At 44.2% G+C, this 24,764-nt stretch overlaps 1 protein-coding gene across 1 annotated transcript; it reads right to left on the reverse strand.

Moving 5' to 3' along the window:
* Positions 1-9,899: 9,899 nt before the first annotated feature.
* ODF3L2 (outer dense fiber of sperm tails 3 like 2) lies at positions 9,900-24,288 on the reverse strand. Its single transcript, XM_040335890.1, has 4 exons — positions 23,706-24,288; positions 23,283-23,393; positions 22,092-22,205; positions 9,900-10,480 (listed from the first exon to the last, which is right to left on the reverse strand). The coding sequence occupies exons 1-4, from the start codon at positions 23,755-23,757 to the stop codon at positions 9,996-9,998; spliced, it is 762 nt and encodes a 253-aa protein (XP_040191824.1). The 5' UTR covers positions 23,758-24,288; the 3' UTR covers positions 9,900-9,995.
* Between the last annotated feature and the right edge of the window lie 476 nt (positions 24,289-24,764).

A 24,764-nucleotide genomic window follows, 5' to 3' on the forward strand; every position in this document is an offset into this window, starting at 1 on the left:
ACTAGTCAAGCCGCCCCTAGTCCAAGTGGGGGGTCAAAACCCTCGTCCCTAGCCTCCCTTAGCCCGAAACTATATGCTGTCCTTGATGAAATTATCGCCAAATGCAAGAAGGACCCTTCAGACTATGTGATGGCTGGGTACCGGAAGCTCAGAATCTTCTCAGGAAGACAGCCTGTGCCTTCAGTGGAAGATGGGTTCGAGGAGTGGTTGGATTGCGCCACTCAGGCTTTGGAGGAATGGGAGGACCCTGAACCACAATAGAAACAAAGGGTCACAGGGAGCCTGAGGGACCCTGCCCTAGAGATCATACGCAACTTAAAGCTTAAGATGAAAGACAAATCCTGGATCGCCGCACAAAAATTCAAATGGAAAAAACAGCCAAAATTCATGCAGTCAAACAAGAAGTGGATTAGGAAAAAAGAGCTGACATGTTTCCCATCCTGTGATGCTTAATCGTAGCTAGTGAACAAATGACCAAAATGTGCTTAAATATGGGAGGGAAAGAGGTGAATGGGGCGTTTCACCAAACACTCCCAGGTGATCATTAGTCAAAGGAACACTATTTTCCTTGATGTATCACACATGAGGTGCCCCTGTGTATGAGATTGAAAAAGATTTGTGAATGAAAAAATATCTAATTTCTTAAACTCTTGATGATGAGACCAAACAAGAGAAAGAAAAAAAAAAGAGGAGAGACCCCATGTGTGAGACACATATATATGTTATAACCAGTGAAAAGGATGAATGAACAACAACAAATAAAACAAATAATAATACATTTTGTGTGACATTATAAAAAGGTTGTGAAGTAGACATATGTGGCTATAGGGTGAAATAGGCCACAGGATGCGAAACATGTCAGCTCTTTTTTCCTAATCCACTTCTTGTTTGACTGCATGAATTTTGGCTGTTTTTTCCATTTGAATTTTTGTTGTTTTTTCATGTTTTGAATAAAGACATCGTTTTTTGAGGAGTGCGGCGATCCAGGATTTTTCTTTCATCTCATGGTAATTGAGCACAGCCAGCACCCTCTTGGGACGGAAGCAATGGGGATTGATTGTTTTTAGAGCGGTATACTTTTCTTCACAACTTAAAGCTTAGTAAGAAAAATTGTACTGCACAAGACTACCTGAGCGCCCTTCAAGATGTGTACGGTCGTACAGAAAAAGTCACCAAACTCCTCTATCAATTGGAGCACTGCTACCAGAAAGAAGGGGAGAAAATGTCGGAATTCCTAAGACGTTTGGACCGGATCATATATCAGGTACTCCTAAAGAAGGGAATGGATCCGAAGAGAGTTGATGAGGTCCATATACAACAAGTTATATGGGGTGACCAACCTTTAGACCCCCTTGCCCTTGTTCTGCGAACACGCCTGGCTGGGAGTACCCTAGAATACCCTGACCTAATTCGGTTTGTCAGGGAAGAAGAAATCATGCTGGACAACAAAAGAGAACCACAGAAGTCCGAGCCCACTGCCAAAGTCAGAACAATCAGTGCTGACGAGGGAGACAACCAGGTGGAACTCTTGAAGTCCCAAGTGTCTTAACAAATAGAATTGGTGGCCGCCCTGACGAGTCAAGCGACCATGTAGCCCAGTAAAAACGCTCCAGCAGAACTCAAGAAACCCCCCGGTTCCAACACTGACTCACCAAAGAAACAGTGGAAGTTACCAATTTGCTTCAACTGTGGAGGAGTTGGACATGTCAGGGAAGTGTGTCCAAGCCCTGAGAAAGCTGCAACACAGTACCGCCAGCCGGCAGAAAAATTCAGAGGGCCCCCGGTGAAGGAGTCAACCGGGTGTCCGCGGGTTTCAGTTGACTACAAGACATTCCTTAACAAGCGTCGGGGGTACGAGTCTTTGCCAAGTGCCCCCGTTGTTGCCTCTGGGCGGTCAAATGCTTTCGGTTCCACGGCCCAAACTGCTAAAAGGCGGGAGATCGGTGCACACCAGGCCCAACAAGGGTCCAGACCCAATAAAAATTCACAGAAGAAAGGAGTAAGAGTACAGACAGCGGAACCAAACAAGAAGGTCTCTAAAAATAAGTTTCCTGCCAAGTTAGCGGGGCCTTCCCCAGTGGTTTCAGTCCAAGTAGAAGGAATCTACACCAAGGGCCTTCTTGACACTGGAGCCCAAGTGACTCTCCTATATAGGGACTTCTATGATAGACACCTTAAGCACCTACCGCCGCGCAAGCTGGAAGAGCTGGAGATCTGGGGAATCGGAACTCAAAACTTCCCTTACAATGGATACCTGCCAATTAAGTTGACCTTTGACCCTTCAGTGGCAGGGGAAGCCGAAACCTTCGACACTCTGGCAAAAGTCTGTCCCCGTCCACCGGGAGCCAGGAAAAGTTCCCTCATCATAGGGACGAACACTGACTTAGTCCAGAGGCTTTTGGCACCTTTATCTCAAGAGCAGGATACCCCATCTGCAAGAGTGCACCCAATGCTGAGGCAGGCCTACCAGCGTCTAGTCTTGAAAAAGAAGGCTTCCACAGAAGGAGTCAGCAAGATCTGGAGGCTGGATAAAAGGGAAAGAATACTGCAGCCAGGAGAAGTGACCTGCCTGAGGGTCTCTGTCAAGCTCACCTGGGGGCAGCCAAGCCCCTTTGTTGTTCTTGAAGCAGATCCACAGAGAAACAAAGGGTTAGAGGTGATCCCTGAAGTGGTTCCATTGAAGGCACTGCAGAGAAACCGGGGGAAGGTCTCGGTGAGCATCAGAAACACTATGACCACACCTGTGAAGGTACCGGACAGAATGCTGCTAGGCCAAGTGAACTCAGTCACCCCAATCGCCCCATGCGATTGGAAGAAGGAAGAGGGAGGTGAGGCAGCGCTGGAGAAGCTCTGTACAGGAGACATGGCCCTCCTACCGGAATGGAGAGAAAGGGCCAGAGCTCAGTTGGTCATATGGCAGTAGATATTCTCTAAGGATGAATATGATGTGGGGTGTGCGAGAAGTGCCACTCACACGATCCGCTTAGAGGAAGACAAACCGTTCAGGGAAAGAGTCAGACGGGTCCCTCTAGGCGACTTAGAAGATTTACGGGAACAGGAACAGCTGGCAGAGCTCAAGAGGACAGGAATAATCCGAGAATCTAGAAGTCCTTATGCCTCCTCAATAGTGGTAGTTTGAAAGAAGAACGGATCCCTAAGACTGGGTATCGACTACCGAACATTGAACTGAAGAACTATCCCTGACCAGTATACTACCCCCAGGATAGAAGATGCTCTGCAGAGTCTGTCGGGGGCCAAGTGGTTCAGTGTGATGGACCTGAAGAGTGGGAACTATCAAATTCCCATGCATCCTGGAGACAGGGAGAAGACAGCTTTCATTACTCCTGTGAGTTCAACCGCATTCCCCAGGGTCTGTCAGGGGCCCCGGCCACCTTCCAGAGATTTACGGAGAGAACAGTAGGAGACATAAACCTGATAGAAGTCCTGGTATACTTGGACAATGTTATCGTGTTTGGCAGAACCCTAGAAGAGCATGAAGAAAGGCTGGAAAAGGTCCTAAAGAGACTTCATGAAGAAGGACTGAAGCTGTCCCCAGAAAAGTGTCAATTTTACCAGTCCTCTGTCCACTACCTGGGCTACAATGTGTCCGCAGAAGGGGTGGCTACAGATCCAGAGAGGTTGAATGCTGTTACCTCCTTGCCAAGGCCTACCAATGTGACCGAACTCCGGTCATTCCTGGGTTTCTGCTCCTACTATAGAAGATTCGTGGAGGGGTTTGCCAAGATAGCCAGACCCTTGAATGAGTTGTGGAAGATAGAAGGAGTAGATGATGTCCCAGAAACGGTCAAGCCTGTGAAGCTTGCTACGGGGTCCGGGAAGCCCAAGGAGTCTATCCAGGATCAGTGGGACTCCAAGTGCGAAGAGGCATTTATTCAGTTGAAAAAGAGCCTGACCACTGCCCCTGTCCTGGCCTATGCGGACCCTAAGAAACCATATGAACTGCATGTTGATGCCAGTCGAGATGGATTAGGTGGGGTGTTATACCAGGAATACGATGGTCACCTGCAACCTGTTGCATATGTGAGTAGGAGCCTGGTCCCAGCCGAGAAGAATTATCCAACACACAAACTTAAATTCCTGGCCCTCAAGTGGGCCGTGGTAGACAAGTTGAAAGACTATTTGTATGGAGCCGAATTTGTGGTGAGAACTGATAACAATCCACTCACCTAACTTCTCATTACTGCCAAGCTGGATGCTACAGGACATCGATGATTGGCTGCTCTTTCAGGATTTACTTTCAGCCTGAAATACCGACCAGGTGTTGGGAACAGAGATGCAGATGCCCTATCCAGAAGGCCACATGGTCTTGGTGATCCTACTGAGGAATGGACTCAACTGACCCCAGAAAGAGTACGGGCCCTATACCAAGGGACTGAACTCCAAGCCAAGGGAGGGTCCAGGTCTGAAGAAGTTGGAGTCTCGTCTGCTGGAGTACCCAAGTGCTACTGTAACTTAACCCAGGTGGGAGAAGAGGGCCTCCCAAAGCTGTCAAAGAAGGAATAAAGGAGAGACCAACAGGAAGACACCCTGGGAAGATTGGTACTGAAGGCTCTGGATGGAAAATGCCCAGATGTGCTTCTCATGGACTCTTCTAAGGAGGCTCGACTGGTGCATAAAGAATGGGACTAGTTGCAATTACATCATGGGGTGGTCTACCGAAGTGGCCCCTCCGATGGTTTAGAAGAAAGATGGCAGTTGTTTCTGCCCGCCAAGCACAGAGAGACGGCCCTCAATGCCCTTCGTGACAACCATGGTCATCTAGGATCTGAGAGAACCTTCCAGTTGGTCAGGGACAGGTTTTACTGGCCCCACATGTGGGCCGAAGTCGAAGGTTACTGTCACTCCTGAATGCGGTGTATCCAAAGGAAGACCTTGCCACATCGGACTGCCCCAATGGGTCATCTTCAAAGCCAAGAGCCCATGGAGCTGGTGTGCATTTCTGAAATTTCCAATTTTCCAATTTCCGAAAATTCCAATTTCGAATTTTCCAAATTCCAAAATTTCGAATTTCTGAATTTTCCAAATTCGAATTTTCGAGTTTTCCAATTTCCGACATTTCCCAATTTTCCGAAATTTACAAATTGCGGATTTTACAATTTCCGAATATTACAAAATTTAAAAATTTAGACATTTCAGAAATTTTGAAATTTCCAATTTCCGACATTTCCAATTTCCGAATTTAAGAATTTTCGGAAATTCTAAATTTTAGAGATTCGAAATTTAGGAAGTTCAAAATTCGGAAATTCGAAAATTTTGGAAATCCCCCAAAAAATATTGAAAAATTCGGACATTTCCGAATTACCTGGTTTGTCAATATTCGTTAAAAAGACGAATTCGGAGCTAAACGAATTGCACATGTCTAGTACTTAGGCGGCTGTTGCAGTAGCAATCCCGCCAGCAATAGAGAAGTAATGGCAGACTGTTTAACTCCCTCAACGCAGCAGCCGGCTGATTCTGCTGTTGTGCTGTTCACCTCATCACTGACTGAAATGTTTGAAACCTGTTTGGGACAGCAAGTGTTGTGTAATGGTATCAGCCAAATGATCAGACCAGTGGTGACATGCAATTTGTACTTTACTAAACAATGGAAATGAATTGCATAGGGGATATCATATGAGCAGGGGAGTGCAGTATATCACATTAATATTAACAGTAGGGAAAGCAAGAATGGAACAAATGAGAACAATTCTACCAATGGTTACTAGATGGCAGTAGAGTTCCTGAGTTCAGTTCAGCTTATGACAAAGAAGATATTGGGGTCTCACGTGTCCACCTTATGAAGGAAGGTTCTGGAAAGCTAATGGCTGGGTGCATCTGGTTTGGCACAAACTTCACACTAGCACTGCTGCTGTTGTCTTTGGCCAGGAGGCTCTGGTGGCTGAGGATACCCCCCAATGTATGGACAGACTTTACACTGTAGCAAAGTCCTCTCCAGTGACTGGGGCTTAGATAGATGCTTTTTTGATTTTTGCATTTTCGGAGGACATACGAATTTCCGCGTTTTTTAAATTTTCATATTTTCGAATTTCCAATTTTCGAATTTCAGAATTTTCGAATTTCCGATTTTTGAATTTTCGAATTTTGGATTTTCGAATTTCTGAATTTTCAGATATTTGAATTTCTGAATTTTCAGATATTTACGAATTTACGAATTGTCGAATTTACGAATTTCCAATAACTTTGAATTTTTGAATTTCCAATAACTTTTTCGAAATTACGATTTTCGAATTTACGATCTCGAAAATTCGGAAATTCGAAAATCTGGAAAGAAAATCATTAAAATTCAAAATAATAACTAACTAATAATAACTATTAAATTATAGGTATTGGAATTTCCTTTAAAAATTTTGCTGTTATGAATGTAAAGAATACAAATTTATCTGAAGTTACAAATTATCCAAAATAACGAATGCCGCATCTAAAAAAATGGAATGGAACAAATTAATAATAAATAATAATAATATTTTTGAATTTTCAAATTTCTAATTTACGATTCTTCGAATTTTTAATTTTCTGATTTTCACATTTTGAATTTTCGAATTTTCAAATTTCCGAATTTTGGAAAGGACTCTCAGACCATGATGAACAAAACTCTATGGTGTGATGAAACAAAGATTGAACTCCTTGGCCTGAAGGCAAGGGTCATGTCTGGAGGAAACCAGGCACCGCTCGTCACCTGGCCAATACTATCCCTACAGTGAAGCATGGTGGTTGCAGCATCATGCTGTGGGGATGTTTTTCAGCAACAGGAACTGGTAGACTTGTCAGGATCGAGGGAAAGATGAATGCAGCAATGTATAGAGACATACTTGAAGAAAACCTGCTCCATAGCACTCTGGAACTCAGACTGGGGCAAAGGTTCGTCTTCCAACAGGACAACGACCCTAAGCACACAGCTAACATAACAACGGAGTGGCTATGGGACAACTCTGTGATTGTCCTTGAGTGGCCCAGCCAGAGCCCAGACTTAAACTCAATTGAACATCTCTGGAGAGATCTGAAAATGGACATGCACCGACGCACCCCATCCAACCAAATAAACTTTTTTCGTTTTTTATTTTTAATAAATTTGAAAACATTTCAAATAAACTTCTTTCACTGTGTCATGATGGGGTATTGTTTGTAGAATTTTGAGGAAAATAATGAATTTAATCCATTTTGGAATAAGGCTGTAACCTAACAAAATGTTGAAAAAGTGAAGCGCTGTTAATCCTTTTTGGATGCACTTTAAATCAGCTGTAGTGAGGACTGAGTCCATTTGTAGTGCTGAGGGAATGCACAATATAAGAGGTTCTGTGAGGATAAAAAAGGGAATGGGCTGTTGTGTGGAAGTCCTTTACCTGCATATTGGTCCGGGTCTTAAGTGGTTAAAGGTAAAAAAAACACCCCATCCCTGTCATATTCATCCCCCCTGCATCCGTCTGCTAGCTTTCCACCACCCCATCCCTGCCAGCTTCATCCCCCTGCACCCGTCTGCCAGCTTCCCACCACCCCATCCCTGTCATCTTCATCCCCTGCACCCATCTGCCAGCTTCCCACCACCCCACCCTCTATCATCTTTATCGCCCTGTACCCATCTTCCAGCTTCCCACCACCCCATCCCCTTTCATCTTCATCGCCCTGCACCCGTCTTCCAGTTTCCCACCACTCCATCCCTGTCATCTTCATCCCTCCTGCACCCATCTGCCAGCTTCCCACCACCCCACCCCCCTGTCATCTTCATCCCCCTGCACCTGTCTGCTAGCTTCCCATCAAGAAAAACAAGGTATGTATAAAAATAAAAAGCTTTGTCTTTGTTTGTAGATTGACCTTACTTAACATTTCTAGGGCCGGTTTTGTTGTAATTTTTATAATAAGGGAGAGAGCGGAAACAGTTCAATCAAAAAGTAACCAGCATGTTTTCTAAATAAAGACATAGGCCCACGTAGAGCGGCGCATCTTTAGACCGGCGTAGCACATCTCATATGCGCTACGCCGACGTAAATCAGTGAGGCAAGAACAGTATTCACAAAACACTCGCTCCCAAACTTGCGCCAGCATAACGTAAATTGGCCGGTGTAAGTCCGCCTAATTCAAAGTAGGAAGGTAGTGGGCGTGATCTATTAAAATTAAGCGTGACCCCATGTAAATGAAGGGCCGAACGAACGTCAGAATCACGTCGCATATACTCCCTAAGATACGACGGCTCAATGCCTACGACGTGAACGTAACCTACGCTCAGCCCCATTCACGTACGACATACGTAAACGACGTAAAATGCGACGGCTGTTCCGACGTCCATACCTTTGCATGGGCTGCGCCTCCTATATGGTGGTTTAACTTTACGCCGGACGTACGCCTTACGTAAACGGCGTAGATTACAGCGACGGGCGCAAGTACGTTCGTGAATCGGCGGATCTCGGTCATTTGCATATTCGACACGTAAATCAATGGAAGCGCCCCTTGCGGCCAACGTAAATATGCGCCCAAGATACGACGGCGTAGGAGACTTACGTCGGTCGGATAGAGCCAAAATTCAGGCGTATCTTATTTCAAGCATCAGGCACATAGATACGATGGCGCATCAGTGCACTTACGCGGCGTATCAGAAGATACGTCGGCGTAAGTGTCTGTGAATCTGGGCCATACATTATAAGCAGGAAAGGTGAACAGGTCTTTTAGTTTTGCACGCTGCATCATGTTGTGAATCAGGGCTATATGAGTTACAGAATAATGTGAAAATTTACAGTGGTATTAAACCCAAAAGCAAACATTATAGTGCAGCCTACCAATTTTTAGATGTGATGGCTCCATGTGTTTTCTTTTTTAGGCTTTCTTTGGTTTAGTTTCACTTGGTGTGGTTTTTCAACAGAACAAGCTCTCCTCCAAATGTATCAAAGTGTTGAGAAAACCATTTATCACTGACAGCAATGATCAGATTTTTTTTTTTGCTTTTTTTTTTTTTTTTTTTTAAGTAAACCCTTTATCCAGAAAAAAAAGTTACTGTAACAGCTTGTGTAAAAGCACTGTGAGAGGAAGTTCAGCTTTTCTTTGTTCGTTTATCTAAATCTGCTAGTCCATCTAACACTTCCCTCTCCCCAGACTGGTGATGCTGCTGTCCAAAGGTGCCCCACCTTGCTCTTTCATCCAGAGCAGAGATGGACTGGCCATTGGGACTACAGGGAGTTTCCCGGTGGGCCGATGGCTCAGTGGGCCGGCTTCAGTGACAGGGGACCGCCTCCGCTCCTCTGTCTCTCCCTTGCCGCAGCGCTCACCTCCTCTCCCTCCCCACAGCACTCACCTGGGGGGAACAAAGAAGCAGGGGGAGGAGCAGAGGAGCAGGGGGGACGACAGAGGAGCATGACAGCTGACTAAACAGCTATGGCCTGGGAGTTTCTCACTTCTGCCTAATCTTGTCCCATAAGGGGAGCACCGAACTGATTCTTTGCCCCGGGTGAAATAATATCTAGCTTCCCCACTGGTACTGCCTATAAGAGTACCAGTACCAGCCGTTCTACTCTAATAAATAGAACGGCTAGTGAAGGGGGAGAGGGGGCTTGGGTGGCCAGGGGGGTGCGGGAGTTGTCCGGCCGCCATGGGAGAGACCTGTCAGAGTGGGCCAGTCTGGATGAAGTCCAGGGCCAAATTTCTGTCCCAGTCCAGCCCTGATCCAGAGTAGAGGCATTCTAATACAGGAGGTGTGCTACTGGCCAAATAACCAGGTGAAAACCTGAGGGGAAAAAAAGCTTAAAAAAAGAAAACAAATACAGTCACCACATCTGATGATTGGTAAGCTGCAATGTATTACATCTTTGGTCTGGGGTTAATACCACAATAAATACATAAAAAAAATGTACATTCTATTTTCTACATGCCATAACACATAGCAATTAACCAGATTGTGTTTACTATATTCATCTTTTTTATTGTGCAGTTAGCTTTGGACAAATTTAAGAAAATTCTCTGTTTCAAAGTAGTTATTGAATGGGGAAGGATCAGTTAGACACTTCTATGATGAGAGGTGTGGTATACTCAGAGTGCCTAACACCCATTGAGAACACAGGTGCTCGTTTTTTGTTGTTTGCGCCCTTTTCAGGACTATAGGCTCCAGGACCTGGGGTAGTAAATGGTGTTTTTGAAACTTGATGTCGTCCAAGCATGGAATAAGCTGGACCTTTCTTCATAAAGGTATTGTTATCTATTTGATGATAGTGAGCTGGGCCTGGGGTAAAAGCCAAATCTTCAGAATGCCCTCCGTGACGTGTCCGGCCAGACACAGTAAAAGCTGGGGCAGAAGCTTTCCCTGAAACTCTTGGACCCAGAACTGGAGGCAGAGAATATGTATTAGGTGCTGGAACCTGATCAACTGTTCTGTAACGGGTTCTGGAGCCCATGGAGTATGAGGGGGGTTTGCGATGGGTTGGAATGATACATTTCTCAGGCCTGTAAACTCCAGGACCAGGTACAGCTTCCTTATTATCTGTGAAAAATAAAGCAGTGATTTTAGTGAATGAGTCATACAGACATCTCATAGTCATATTTCTTAGCAGTCTAATGTATTCTATTTCAGGTTTGTGTATTTAAAACTGTAACATTCCAATCTATCCATTTGTAAAGTATTCACTGTCTGCAACATGTCCAAAACCATACATACAGTAGATACCAGTGCTATCTAAAGGCCTGCTCAGCCGGAGGACTATTTATTGTTAACAAAATAGGTAACCCTGTGCCAAGTGAAATATGTGGGCTGCTCTTTGTGTCCATCTCCTGAAAATGCCAGTGGCCTGGCTGTCTCCTACATTGGTGCTTTCTAAAGCAGCCTGTACATATGTCAGTTGTTTTCATCCTATTAGCAGGTTAAATTAAAAAAAAATTGGCCTGATTCCACCATCCACACATTCTAGGTGGATGGAGGAATCCTCCACACGGACATATTGTATTCTGACAGCAGGGAAGCATCCCCGCCATCAAAATACACTGATCAGCATTGCAGGCTATAGCCTGAGGTTTTTGTTTGAGCAGGGAACACCCGACAGGGTTATTGTACGGATTTCGGTTGGTAGATCAAATTCTGTAACAACCACAGTGCACATATATAGATCAAAATTCTGTCAATTTATGGCCAGCTATAATCACTGCCCTGAAAACAAGCACACAGGCAGAAAATTTAGAGTAAACCCAAAACTTCTGAAGCCTCGTACACACCTAAGGGGAAAACCGAAGCCTGCGCGGTAACTTTTTCCCCCTACACACGACCGGGTTTCCCAACAGGAAAACTGCCATGAGAGCTTTGGTCGGGAATCCCGGCTGTGTGTATGCTCCATCGCAGTGTTTCCCATAGGAAAACTGCCAGGTTAAAAACCGCAGGGAATCCCGGTGGGAAAAAAGAGTTGGTTCTCTTTTTTTTTCCCGGTATGTTTTCCTGTCGGGAAAACTGCGATGGAGCATACACACGGCCGGTTTTCCCGGCCAAAAGCTCTCATGGGGAAAACCGGTCGTGTGTACGAGGCTTGATTTGCCTATAAGTTTCTAAAAGCTGTAACACTAAAGCTTAGCTCCCAACTGTCCCTGATTTCGAGGGACTGTCCCCGATTTGGAACAAAGTCCCTCTGTCCCTCTTTCCTCCTCATTTTGGTCTGATCCATATAGTTGTATATAAAATACACTCTTTACCTTTCAAAAATGTTTCCCAGTGCTAAATATTTCATATCATTTCTAAATTGCTGCATTTGTAAATTTCAAAAGCCAGTATAAAGGAGTAGTAGTACTTTTGGGTTTAACTAATATTTTTTTTTGTGTAGTACTCCCTTAAAGAGGCGTGGCAGGAGGTGTGTCCTATGCCTACATACTTTTGCTACTAGGTGTCCCTCGTTCCCATCTCAAAAAGTTGGGAGATATGCTAAAGTGACTCTAAAACTGTTAAAACCTTTGGATCAGTATAACAGCCTGGCAGCTGACATATTTTCAGATTTACTTTAGAAGAAAAAAAGACATAGCTAGGTTGTAACCAGCCTAAACTTTAATCTGTGTACCTATTCTGGGTATGTTGGGTTTCCCATGAACCCTTTATTGTTTGTCTACACCTGTTGTGGGAAGGGTTCTCCAGCAGATAGGGCAAGAAGAAACAGATTAATGAGTTATAATGAGTTTATTTTACACTGGCCAATTGCTACAAGGTTCATTGCCATTTATGTAGGCCTAGGAAGGTTATAGATATTTGGGGAACCCTTCTAGAAGAGTCCTCTAGCCTCCCAGGCTTGCCCTTCAAAGGGTATGCTGTTATATGGGTCCTGGTACCTGCTCCTTTAGTCCCTAAGAGTGGGAATAGGCCTATGCTAGGACCTGACAGACAAGAAGGTGGCTTAAGTCCATTGCTGGTCCCAGCTTAAAAAGTAACTCTCTCATTTTTTTTTCTATGCTGTACTTTTTTTTTCATGTTCGTACATGCTTTGTTTTAGGGTTGTCCCGATACCGATACCAGTATCGGTATCGGGACCGATACCGAGTATTTGCGGGAGTACTCGTACTGAAATAGAATACTTGTTCCCCCCCGCCGCCGACGCAAACCCGTCGCCGCAAAGCCGCCGCCGACGTTAATCAGCGCGCAGGGAACATTACAGCTTTCGTTTGAATAGCTGTATCCCCGTCGCGTATAGACACTCCCCCTTGCGCAGTATTGGAGGATGATCTGTCCAATCCCGCGCAAGGGGGAGTGTCTATACGCGGCGGGGATACAGCTATTCAAACGAAAGCTGTAATGTTCCCCGCACGCTGATTAACGGCGGCACGTGCGGCATCATCAAGGTATGTTGGACATGGCTGCATTATGTGGGGGACATGGCTGCATTATGTGGGGGACATGGCTGCATTATGTGGGGGACATGGCTGCATTATGTGGGGGACATGGCTGGAATATGTGGGGGACATGGCTGCATTATGTGGGGGACATGGCTGGAATATGTGGGGGACATGGCTGGAATATGTGGGGAACATGGCTGGAATATGTGGGGGACATGGCTGGAATATGTGGGGGACATGGCTGGAATATGTGGGGGACATGGCTGGAATATGTGGGGGACATGGCTGCATTATGTGGGGGACATGGCTGGAATATGTGGGGGACATGGCTGCATTATGTGGGGGACATGGCTGCATTATGTGGGGGACATGGCTGGAATATGTGGGGGACATGGCTGCATATGGGGGGGACATGGCTGCATATGTGGGGGGACATGGCTGCATATGTGGGGGGACATGGCTGCATTTGGGGACACATTTAAAAAAAGTATCGGTATTCGGTATCGGCGAGTACATAAAAAAAATTACAGCAACATCAAAGCAAAAACGAACAATGAGGACATGAAACCAGGACTGCAGTAAGGTAAAGGAAGCTATTAAGCTAAAAAAAAATTCCTTTAGTGACCCTTTATGTGGTTAACCTTCTCGTTAACACTGTACTGCAAAAAAAATAAAACATGGTGGGTAGGAGGATAGCTTTTTTTGGAGTGCTGTTTAAAAATGTTTAATTTGGAAATAGCCCTCAAGGTGCACTCATTAATGGCTGTGAACCAAGCTGTCATTGGATGGCTTGTTTCACAGACACAATGTACAGTGATGATCTAAGTGTCTCAAAAATGTATTTGGGCAAAATATCAAAGCACTAAAAACATAAAAATTACCTGGTAACAAAATAGTTATACGGTACAGGCTGGTACTCAAGTGGTTAAGATAAACCTTGCAAAAATAACTCAAAATAAATGTTCACTGTCCTTTCTCTTTAAAATACCGTAGTTGCAGCAGTACTGCAGTATTTTGTCTCCATCTAGTGGACATAATACATAAAAGTCCACAAAGCTGGTAAACATATTGGTAAAATATAGGCCTTATCTTCAGAATAAGCGCAGCAGTGTTTAAAATGTTTAGGAATTCAAATGCATTTATTGTGTACTTGTCCACTTGTTGACTTAATTTTGTGTGATATAAAATAATCAGACTTTGTTTACAATAGTCTTGTGTTTGGATCAACTCTCCCATCATGAATAAAACATAAAAAAAGCTAACAAAACCAAATAACAAATTTGTGAGATGGTTAAAAAAATAAAAAATCGAAAAATCTTCAAAGCTTTGCTTAGACCCCTTTCACACTGGGGTGTTTTTCAGGCGCTTTGGTATTAAAGGAGTTGTAAAGGAAAAACATTTTTGGCCTAAAATGAATGGGCCGGATTCAGATACCTGAGCGTATCTGTCCGGCCCACGTAACGTATCTCCGATACGTTACACCGCTCTAACTTTGGGCGCGAGTTCTTTATTCAGAAAGAACTTGCACCCTTAGTTACGGTGGCGTAACGTATGTGTTGCGGCGTAAGGCCGCGTAATTCAAATGGGGATGTAGGGGGCGTGTTTTATATAAATTTGTGTTGACCCCGCGTTTTTTACGTTTTAGTTGAACGGCGCACGCGCCGTCCGTAAAATATCCCAGTGTGCATTGCTCTAAATGACGTCGCAAGGACGTCATTGGTTTTGACATGAACGTAAATTACGTCCAGCTGTATTCGCGAACGACTTACGCAAACAACGTAAAAAATTCAAAACTTGGCGCGGGAACGACGGCCATACTTAACATTAGCTACCCCTCATATAGCAGGGGTAACTATACGCCGGAAAAACCCGAACACAAACAACGTTAAAAAAAAGCGCCGGGCGGTCGTTCGTTTCTGAATCGGTGTAAATCCTAATTTGCATATTCCTCGCGTAAAACATACGGAAGCGCCACCTAGCGGCCAGCCTGGAATTGCAGCCTAAGATCCGACGGTGTAAGACACTTACACCTGGCGGATCTTAGGGAGATCTATGCGTAACTGATTCTCTGAATCAGTCGCATAGATACGACCGGCCGGACTCAGAGATACGACGGCGTATCAGGAGATACGCCGTCGTATCTCTTTCTGAATCCGGCCCAATGTCTGCAAGGTAGACAGACAGAATCGTGTATTCAATTCCTTCATCTATATCACCTCCGCATTCTAGTTTCTGTTCTCTCAATCACTTCCTGGTTTTCATCGCTCGTTCATGTAAGAACTACATTTCCCAGTACGCATTGCGGCACGCCCAGTAATTCACATCTCCTTGAAGTCTCTAACACGTAGAGAGCGTCCTGCCACACAGATGTAGTTCCCAGGAGGGGGAGAGCACGTTACTGACCACCGCAGTAAAGCCTCCCTTCACTGTGGTCAGTAAAATCAGACAAGCAGGAAGTGAACAGAACAGAGAAGAAATAGAGCAACTTCTGAACAATGAGGAAGTGAAAAGAGGAATGTCTGCAGGAAAATTCCTTTACAACCCCTTTAAAAAAAAGTGTATGTAAAGCTCCTGAAAGAAGCCTCATCTGCAATCCCAATGTGAAAGCCTGAGTGTTGTCAGAGCCTTTTCACACTGCCAGCGCCCGAAAAACACTGGTAAAGATCCGCTAAGACCTCTTTCACACTGGGGCGTTTTTCAGGCGCTTTAGCGTTAATAAAAGCACCTTAATCGGAAGGGGGCTTTAGCAGCGGTGTATTCACTGCTCCTAAAGCGCTGCAAAAGAAGTTGCTTGCAGGACTTTTTTTGACGCCCTGCCAGCATAGCACCTCAGTGTGAAAGCACTCAGGCTTTCACATTGGGATTGCAGATGAGGCTTCTTTCAGGCGCTTTACAGTCGCTTTTTTTAACGCTAAGACCCCTTTCACAATGGGCCGTTTTTCAGGTGCTTTAGTGTGAAAGCACTCAGGCTTTCACATTGGGATTGCAGATGCAGCTTCTTTCAAGTGCTTTACAGGGGCTTTTTTAACGCTAAAGCGCCTGAAAAACAGCCCCAGTGTGAAAGGGGTCTTATGTTTTATTTTTTTGGGCTGTAACAATAAAAACCCTGTCAATTAATTCTCAGTGTTAACCACTGTTTGACAAGCATTAATGGTGCTTCATATAGCCTTTACAAAGCTTTTTTAAAAAAAAGCTTTATAAGCATTTCTTGGCAGCCTAGGAAGAATTGACTTAACTAGTGCCAGACATGTAAGTATTTCAATAAAAGAGGAATAGCTAGATTCAGAGAGAGTTACGGCGGCGTATCAGTAGATACGCCGTTGTAACTCTGAATCTACGCCGTCGTAAATTTAAGCGTATTCTGGAAACCAGATACGTTTAAATTAGGCTAAGATACGAGCGGCGTAAGTCTCCTACGCCGTCGTATGTTAGGGTGCATATTTACGCTGGCCGCTAGGTGGCGCTTCCGTTGTTTTCCGCGTCGAATATGCAAATGAGCAAGATACGCCGATTCACGAAATTACGTGCGCCCGTCGCAATTAGTTACGCCGTTTACGTAAGAGATACGCCAGCGTAAAGATAAAGCTGCTCCCTAGGTGGCGCAGCCCATGCAAGGTATGGACGTCGGAACAAGCCTATCTTTTTACGTCGTTTGCGTAAGTCATACGCGAATAGGGCTGTGCGTAAGTTACGTTCACGTCGTAGGCAGTGTTCGACGTATCTTAGGTATTCTATCCGACGCATGCGCACTGGGATCCTTTCATGAACGGCGCATGCGCCGTTCGTAAAAAACGTCAAATACGTGGGGTCACAATTAATTTAAATAAAGCACGCCCACATCATCCACATTTGAATTCCGCGGGCTTACGCCGGACCACATACGTTACGCCGCCTTAACTTAGGGCGCAAGTTCTTTCTGATTACGAAGCTTGCGCCCTAATTTACGGCGGCGTAACGTATCTGAGATACGTTACGCCCGCCGACAGATACACTGTTGTATCTGAATCTGGCTAGAAATGTTGATTTCTGTGCTGGACTGTCAATTTTAGGCTTCTGGTTTTAATTGTTTTGTTTAGTGTGTGGTTATATTTTGCTCTGCACCTTTTTCTGTAAGAATCCCTAAAGCTGAGAAGGGTAGAATCTTAACTTTCTGGGTGCAACTCATATGCATGCATGAGTTCATTCACATTGAATATATAGCTCTCTGTTCTGGAAAATGGCATCTCTTTTACTTCCATCTCCCGGCTTGGCCAGGAGAGGGGGCCTTTCACCGCTGGATGTAAAACAAACAACTGAGGCTGCAACCATCTTGAGAGGGAGAGGGTGGGATCGTTACGATCTGGACAAAGGGTCAAAAACAATAAGTGCAATTTGTCTGAAAGTGCATTTATTCAGTAAGCCCTTCCTAAGAAAGTACTTTGGTTTCAGATTTAAAGGTGTTGCTCTTCATTTTTGCAATGTTGCACTTTAAAGAGTTAACAGCAGGAGGGACCAGGCAAATGACATCTTCAGAGTTGTCATTCCCATCCTTCTCTTTCTTAACACCATTCATCAGTCTCTGCATCTTCATATCCTATCTATGAATATAAGGAAAAGTAGTAGAGACAAGATTCAGCTTCAGCTACACCTTCACCTGGCCATACACGGGTTGCAGGAAAGAAATTAGCTTGATTCCCCCATCAATACAGACAGTTTTGATGCAGGGATCCCTCCTGTTGGACCATTGTCTTCTCCCGGCAGAGGGCTGGCGGAAGCTGTCCCTGCCGGGAGAAGACAGTGGCCCAGATTCAAGAAGCAATTGCGCCCGTGTAACCATAAGTTACACGGCGCAATTGCTTACTTGCTCCGGTGTAACGAGTGCTCCTGATTCAGGAACCTCGTTACACCGACTGCAGCCTAAAATCTGGGCGGCATAAGGCTCTTATGCCTCGCAGATTTTAGGCTGCATTCTTGTGCTTGCCGCTAGGGGGCGCTCCCATTGTGATCAGCGTGTAGTATGCAAATTGCATACTACCAACTGATTCACAAACTTGCGCGGGCCCCGCGCAAGCCAGGTACGGAGTTTCCGTACGGCAACTTTAGCGCAAGGCTGCCCTTTCTAATAGCAGGGGCAGCCAATGCTAAAGTATAGCCGGCCTTCCCGCGCCGTGAAATTTGAATTTCACGGCGTTTGCGTAAGTGCTTCGTGAATGGCGCTGGACGCCCTTCACGTTCACTTTGAAGCAAATGACGTCCTTGCGACGTCATTTGCCGCAATGCACGTCGGGAAAGTTTCCCGACGGAGCATGCGCTGTACGCTCGGCGCGGGAGCGCGCCTAATTTAAATGATTCCCGCCCCCCGCTGCCCGATCGGTCCAAACCGATGGTTAGTACAGAAAAGGATCGGTTCAAAACCCGCGCATGCTCAGACTCAAGTCGACGCATGCTTGGAAGCATTGAACTTCGTTTTTTTCAGCACGTCGTGTGTTTTACATCACCGCGTTCTGACCCGATCGTTTTTTTGGAACAATGGTGTGTACGCACATCAGACCATCAGGCCACTTCAGCGGTGAACCGATGGAAATGGCCCGTCGGACCATTCTCATCGATTTGGAACGACCGTGTGTACAAGGCCTTAGCCTAACCCTCAACAGTTTTGTCTTGATGTAAAGTATGTAAAGACAACACTGAATAAATGCAGAGTCCAAAAAATGTAAAAAAAAGTGGGCTTGTTTATCCATACTTATGCAGCACATCGAAAATATATCTGGGTATAAGGTTATGGTATATGTGTTTTGCAATTCCACGAGGCACTTTTAGACTAATTTACCAAATGTCCATGCTCCCTCACATAGCTGTAAATTGAAAAGAGCTGGTCCACCATTCCATAGTCAGGATGAAATCCATATTTTTCCTCCTGTATAATAGGTTTAATAACAGAGGGGCTCTCCTCTCCAGTATTCTGGCAAATGTTTTTACCAGCAGGCTGTTAATCTGGAATACACCTTGGCCCGGATTCTCAAAGGAGTTACGCCGGCGTATCTCCAGATACGCCGTCGTAACTCTGAGTGCGGCCCGTCGCAACTCGGCGCCTGATTCATAGAATCAGATACGCCTCACAGTTGCCTAGATACGAGCGGCGTAAGTCTCCTACGCCGTCGTATCTTAGGGTGCATATTTACGCTGGCCGCTAGGTGGCGCTTCCGTATATTTCCGCGTTGAATATGCTAATTAGCAGATACGCCGATTCACGAACGTACGTGCGCCCAGCGTATCAAGATACGTCGTTTACGTAAGACATACGCCGGCTTAAAGTTACCCCTCATAAAGCAGGGGTAAGTCATGTTAGGTATGGACGTCGGAAACGTACGAACAGCGTCGTATTTTACGTCGTTTGCGTAAGTCGTCCGTGAATGGGGCTGGACGTAAGTTACGTTCACGTCGACTACGCATTGAGCGGGCGTAATTTAATTTGAAAATTCAACGTGAAACTGAGCATGCGCGCGCATACGCCGTTCGAAAAAAGCGTAATTTACGTGGGGTCATGATTAGTTTACATAAAACACGCCCCCCTGTTCCTCATTTGATTTCCTGTCGGGAAAACTGCGATGAAGCATACACATGGTCGGGATTCCCGGCCAAAAGCTCTCATGGCAGTTTTCCCAACAAGAAAACCGGTCGTGTATACGAGGCTTCATGCTTTGTTTTGTCGTTTTATTTGGGGGGGGGGGGGGGGTTTGAACTTGGTTGGGGAAGGGATGGGATGCCCATAGGATGAATTAGTATTTGCAATGTTATAGCGGCTAGTTAGGACAAAAATGGCGGACTCTAATCTTGACAGCTTCACTTCAGAACATTTCCCACCTATGCACTCTCCCTGCAGACTTTTACCTCCAGGACACTTCTCCTCCTGCACATCACTTTCCTGTCACAGCATTAGTACTCCATACCTCCCAACTTTTTGAAATTGGAATGAGGGACACCTTTCAGCAAAAGTATGCAGGCATAGGACACACCCCTTGCCACGCACCCTTAAGGAAGAATTGTACAACAAAACAAGATTGGTTAAACCCACAAGTGCTTTTTTTTACCACTACTATTCCTTTATATTGTCTTTTGGAATTTTAAAATGCAGCAATTTAGAAATCAGATGAAAGATTTAGGGATGGAAAACACCTTTTGATAGATAAAAAGTGCATTTTATTTTCAACTCTATAGTTTAGATCAAAATGAGGGACAAATGAGGAGGAATGTGGGACAGAGGGACATTGCTCCAAATCAGGGACAGTTCTTTGAAATCAGGGACAGTTGGGAGCTATGGTACTCCTGTCCTACCATCTTGAGCTGACCAGACCTCATTCTGAATAAGTCCTAGTAGTGATTTCAACTGATAATCCTTAAAGGAGTTGTAAAGAAAAAAAAAATTTCACCTTAATGCAATCTATGCATTAAGGTGAAAAAACATCGGATGCTGCCCCCCCCCCTGAGCCCTCGTTATACTTACCTGACCCCTTGAAAGTCCTGTGCGGTCCCGAGATCCTCTTCCCCGCTCAGCCTGGCCGCTGATTGGCTAGAGCGGATTAATTGAGAGCAGCGCAGCCATTAGCTGGCGCTGCTGTCAATCACATCCAGTGACGCGGTGCGCCGAGGGGTGGGGCCGAGTGATACAGTGAGCGGCTATGGCCGCACGCTGTATCACGGGAGTGCGCCCGCAATTACTGACCACCATGCCAGCTCTCGCATGACTGTGGTGAGTAATTGCGGGGAGGACCAGAGACAGCCGCAGAGGGACCCCAGAAGATGTGGATCGGGGCCACTCTGTGCAAAACGAACTGCACAGTGGAGGTAAGTATAACATGTTTGTTATTTTAAAGAAAAAAAAAATCCTTTATTTTTTTACCTGCAAAAGGATGTGCATTTATAATTTTTTTGTAAAATGTGAACTTATCCTTTAAACAGAGGGCCCATCAAATGCAGCCCACCAGCGCCAATCAAATGCAGCCTACCAGTACCCATCAATGAATGTTTGCTTGCTTCCATTCATTCGGGAGTCGGAACACAGACACACTTCTCTGCCGCTGCTCTGCCTCTGACACTATGTGCGAATGGAGCAGCGGCTGACTGCTGATTCTAAGGCCCCATACACACGATAGAATCCATCCGCAGATAAATCCCAGCAAATGGGTTTCTGAGGATAGATCCTATGGTGTGTACACGCCAGCGGATCTGTTTCCGCGGAGAAATCTCCTCTGGGATGGATTCCAGCAGATCGGATATTTGCTGACATGCAGAACAAATCCATCTGCTGGAATCCATCCCAACAGATGGATCCGCTCGTCTGTACAGACTCACCGGATCCATCCGTCCAAAGGGATTCCCCGCACGCGTCGTAATTGATTTGACGCATGCGTGGAATTCCTTATATGACAGCGTCGCGCCCGTCGCCGCGTCATAATCGCGGCGACGGCGCGACACGTCATCGCCAGAGGATTTCCGCGCGGATTTCAATGCGATGGTGTGTACACTCCATCCCATAGAAATCTGCGGAAATCTTTGAGAGGATTTATCCGTGGAAACGGTCCGCTGGACCGTATCCGCGGATAAATTCTCTCGTGTGTATGGGGCCTTAGACTTAGTTGCTTGCTGCAGAGAGTAGGAACATCAGTGACCGGGTGCCCTAGGCAGCAGTGCACCCTAGGCGACTGCCTAGCTTGCCTAGTGGTAGCACCAGCCCTGACTAATAGTGTCTAACGATTTTGGGCAGAGTAAAATATGTTATTGCTGAGTCTTCATTCTAGTACTGACCAGCAATGTATGAGAAGACATTCTCTCTCCCACTGACTATGAACATGAGGCATACTCTTCCTTTTGCTGACCACCAATAAGAATCATTCTCACTCCAACTGATCACCACTGTAAGGAAGCGTTTCTTCACGTTTAACACCTTTGTAGGGGGGCACCCCCCCAATGGTCACTAGGGCCAAAAGCACATTTTAGGCTATTGTTGTGTACCAAGATAGAACCCTGAGATTAGGGCAGAAATACAAAGAACATATGCCAGTTTGTATTTTATGTATTATCTATTTTGTGTTGTTGTTGTTGTGGTGTATGATGGAAAATAGTACTTGCATTATGTAGGTAAGGCCTTTGTTACATGACTGATAATAAGGGTGTTTTAGCATTTTTTTCTGCTGGATGGAGTTTTCTATAGGCCCTTTAAATTCTAGTTACACCCATGAACTCAGAATATTGTTGTATGTTTAAAAAAAAGCTTTTATGTTACAGACTGAGTGTTTAGTGTTGTTTTGACCTACCAGCTGATTTTCCTCGAGCCTGAATGGAGTAAGCAGGTCCAGCACTTCTACCAAAGCGTGTCAAGCATGGCTCCACATAATAGCGAGGTCCCGGGCTGGAATCATTTACATGAGCTATTGGAAAGCAAGGAAGCAATATACAGAAAAACATTGGAAGCATGTAAGTAGGAAATAAATAAAAAAAAGAGTACTAATTATAGATATTTTTACAGTGCCCCGACAGAGTCAATGGAGCTTACAATCTAATATTCCTAAAGTCAAACATTTATGCATATTATTAGACTTCTTTCACACTATGGATTGTATGTCCGTTTTATAATATCCGTATTACACCTATTAACGGACGTTTATTAACGAATTTAATAACGGATACATACGGATAAATATTTTACCATTCTTCCTTTATTGAAAACGGATAATGTTTATCCGTATATATCCGTATACATCCGTTATATCATTCCTTTCTAACGTCCGTTAATAAAAACCATTTCACCCTTTCTTGAAGTCCAGCTCCAGAAGTCTTTACTGAGCATGCTCAGTAAAATTAACGTCCGTTAACATAACGGCCATTTACGGAGACATTTACTAACGTCCGTGCGCCATAGACTTCAATGTTAAAATATAACGGACGTTAATATATCCGTTACTTGCAACGGACAAAAAATGTACAAAAAATAGTGCAAGACCCGTCACATATTCCGTTATAACTAACGTCCGTACGTTATAACGGACTATTACGGATCTTTACGGAACATAAAAAAATCCCATAGACTTTAATGATATTTTATAAAGGACGTATAACTTCCGTTTTTTAACATTATCTGACGGATTTTAATACGGATTATTAAAACGGATTTATTTTGTAGTGTGAAAAGGGCCTTACCTGTTAAAAAAAAAAATCTAAACTACCCCAATATTATGTTAGAAGGGAAGCACTTTGTAAAAATCCATGCAAACACAACAATCTACTGTATATACTTTATGCAAATTAAAGCTATGGTTGACTCAAGGCCAAGACTTGAACTGCCAGTCAACAATTTTAACCACTAGACCATTAAAATCGATGTTATAACCTTCAAGAACATAAATGGAAAAATAAAGAAGTAACTATGTAAACATTGATATGAATTAGTGACATGATTTTTTTTACCTACAATAATTTAACAGAGATTTCATAAAGATCATACATACCAGAATGGCTTGGCCGTCCGTGGAAAGAATAAGCTGGGTTGGAATGTTTTGTATAATCATGACCTACAAACCCTACAGTTGGCGGCAGGTTGTAACGACCTGGACCGGGACCTGTTGTAGAAGATGTTGCAAGAGTTACATAAGGAAGGAGGAAACAGAATAGTTAATATGATTTGAAAGACAAATTAGATATTTATATATTTCTGGTTCTTTCTAGTGCAAAACATATTTACTACAGTACTCAATCCGAAACCAAGCTAAATCAGTCTACTTACTGATCAAAGCTGATCTTTGGTAATTGTGTGTTACTATGGTACATTAAACTTTGCTTTATATGACTGGATAAGTTCCAAAAATGTTTGAGCAGAGAAACAAAAAAGTTACATAGAACATAGTAATATCAAGCAACACATGCTCACCTACCTGTTTCTTTAGCTGCAATCATTGGTGTTTTTCTTTCTGTGTGTTCTCCCATTTTATCCAATGTCAGTTATTCGTCTATGTTATTTATCCTCGTTTTTTTCCTTTTAAAAGCTCTTGTAAAAGAATAAAAACTTAAAAGACCATACAGAGGTGACGTTTATGGGTTATAGAGAATGTATTAAAAATAGCAAATTGTTTTTGCTCATTAATCAGATGCAATTGTTGATGAACAGGGGTTTCTTGTCAAGGATGCTCTTCACTTATCCTGTAGGTCACGCCATGGTAATGTGACCTGAGGATGTTCCAATATGTGTAAGCTTATCCGTATGCTATCTCATCACCCCCCTCCCAAACACACCCATCAGCCCCTCTCCTGCGGGTTCCAAGCCACTGGAGCAAGAACACCTTCATTATGATAGTTCATGAATGTTACTTAACCATTTCTCTGCCCTCTACATCTAGATTTGAGATCATTAGAAGATAATGATGGATTAATGCCCCTAGTATAGGAAACCACTGTAAAAAAAAAGAACTAAGCACCTTTACATAGATCCAATATAGATATTGATCACCCAATATTTGTAATCAGAAAGTCTTGGCTAATAATGGAAACCGTTGACACCGTTGCTAGACATATTCTTGGCACTGAACATATTTATACATTTTCAATAGCATTAAATAAAAAGGCACTGTTTAACAAATTAAGATTTGAAGATTTCTCCGCATTCCCATGAGCACTCATCGGCAGTCCGCAAATATATTCTTAAGATTTGAAGATTTCTGAATAACGATATCCACTGACACGGGCATCATTTTTATTTATTTTTTAAAGTAAGCCTTCATATGTTCTAATTCTTTTCTAATTCTTTCATAATTGTCTCATAATTCAACACTAACATTGTAGCCTGCAATTTGAGTATCAGGTGCCAATACACACATTGTGTGAATAAGGAAACTACACTTTTGGAGAACTATGCCTGAAATATAGTAAAGTAATTATTATTTCATGCATTCAATGCATTAAGGTAAAAACCTTTCTGTATTCAGCTCCCCAGCAAC

The sequence above is a fragment of the Rana temporaria genome, chromosome 1 (genome assembly GCF_905171775.1).
Source record: "Rana temporaria chromosome 1, aRanTem1.1, whole genome shotgun sequence".
Lineage (NCBI taxonomy): Eukaryota > Metazoa > Chordata > Amphibia > Anura > Ranidae > Rana > Rana temporaria.

Bases quoted from the DNA above. Each gene is read 5' to 3' on its own strand.
- ODF3L2 (XM_040335890.1), bottom strand. From the start codon at position 23,757: ATGGGAGAACACACAGAAAGAAAAACACCAATGATTGCAGCTAAAGAA. The intron at 23,394-23,705 runs GTAGGTGAGCAT...CTTCTACAACAG, and splicing joins GATTGCAGCTAAAGAAACAG to GTCCCGGTCCAGGTCGTTAC. The intron at 22,206-23,282 runs GTATGTATGATC...GCTTTCCAATAG, and splicing joins CGGACGGCCAAGCCATTCTG to CTCATGTAAATGATTCCAGC.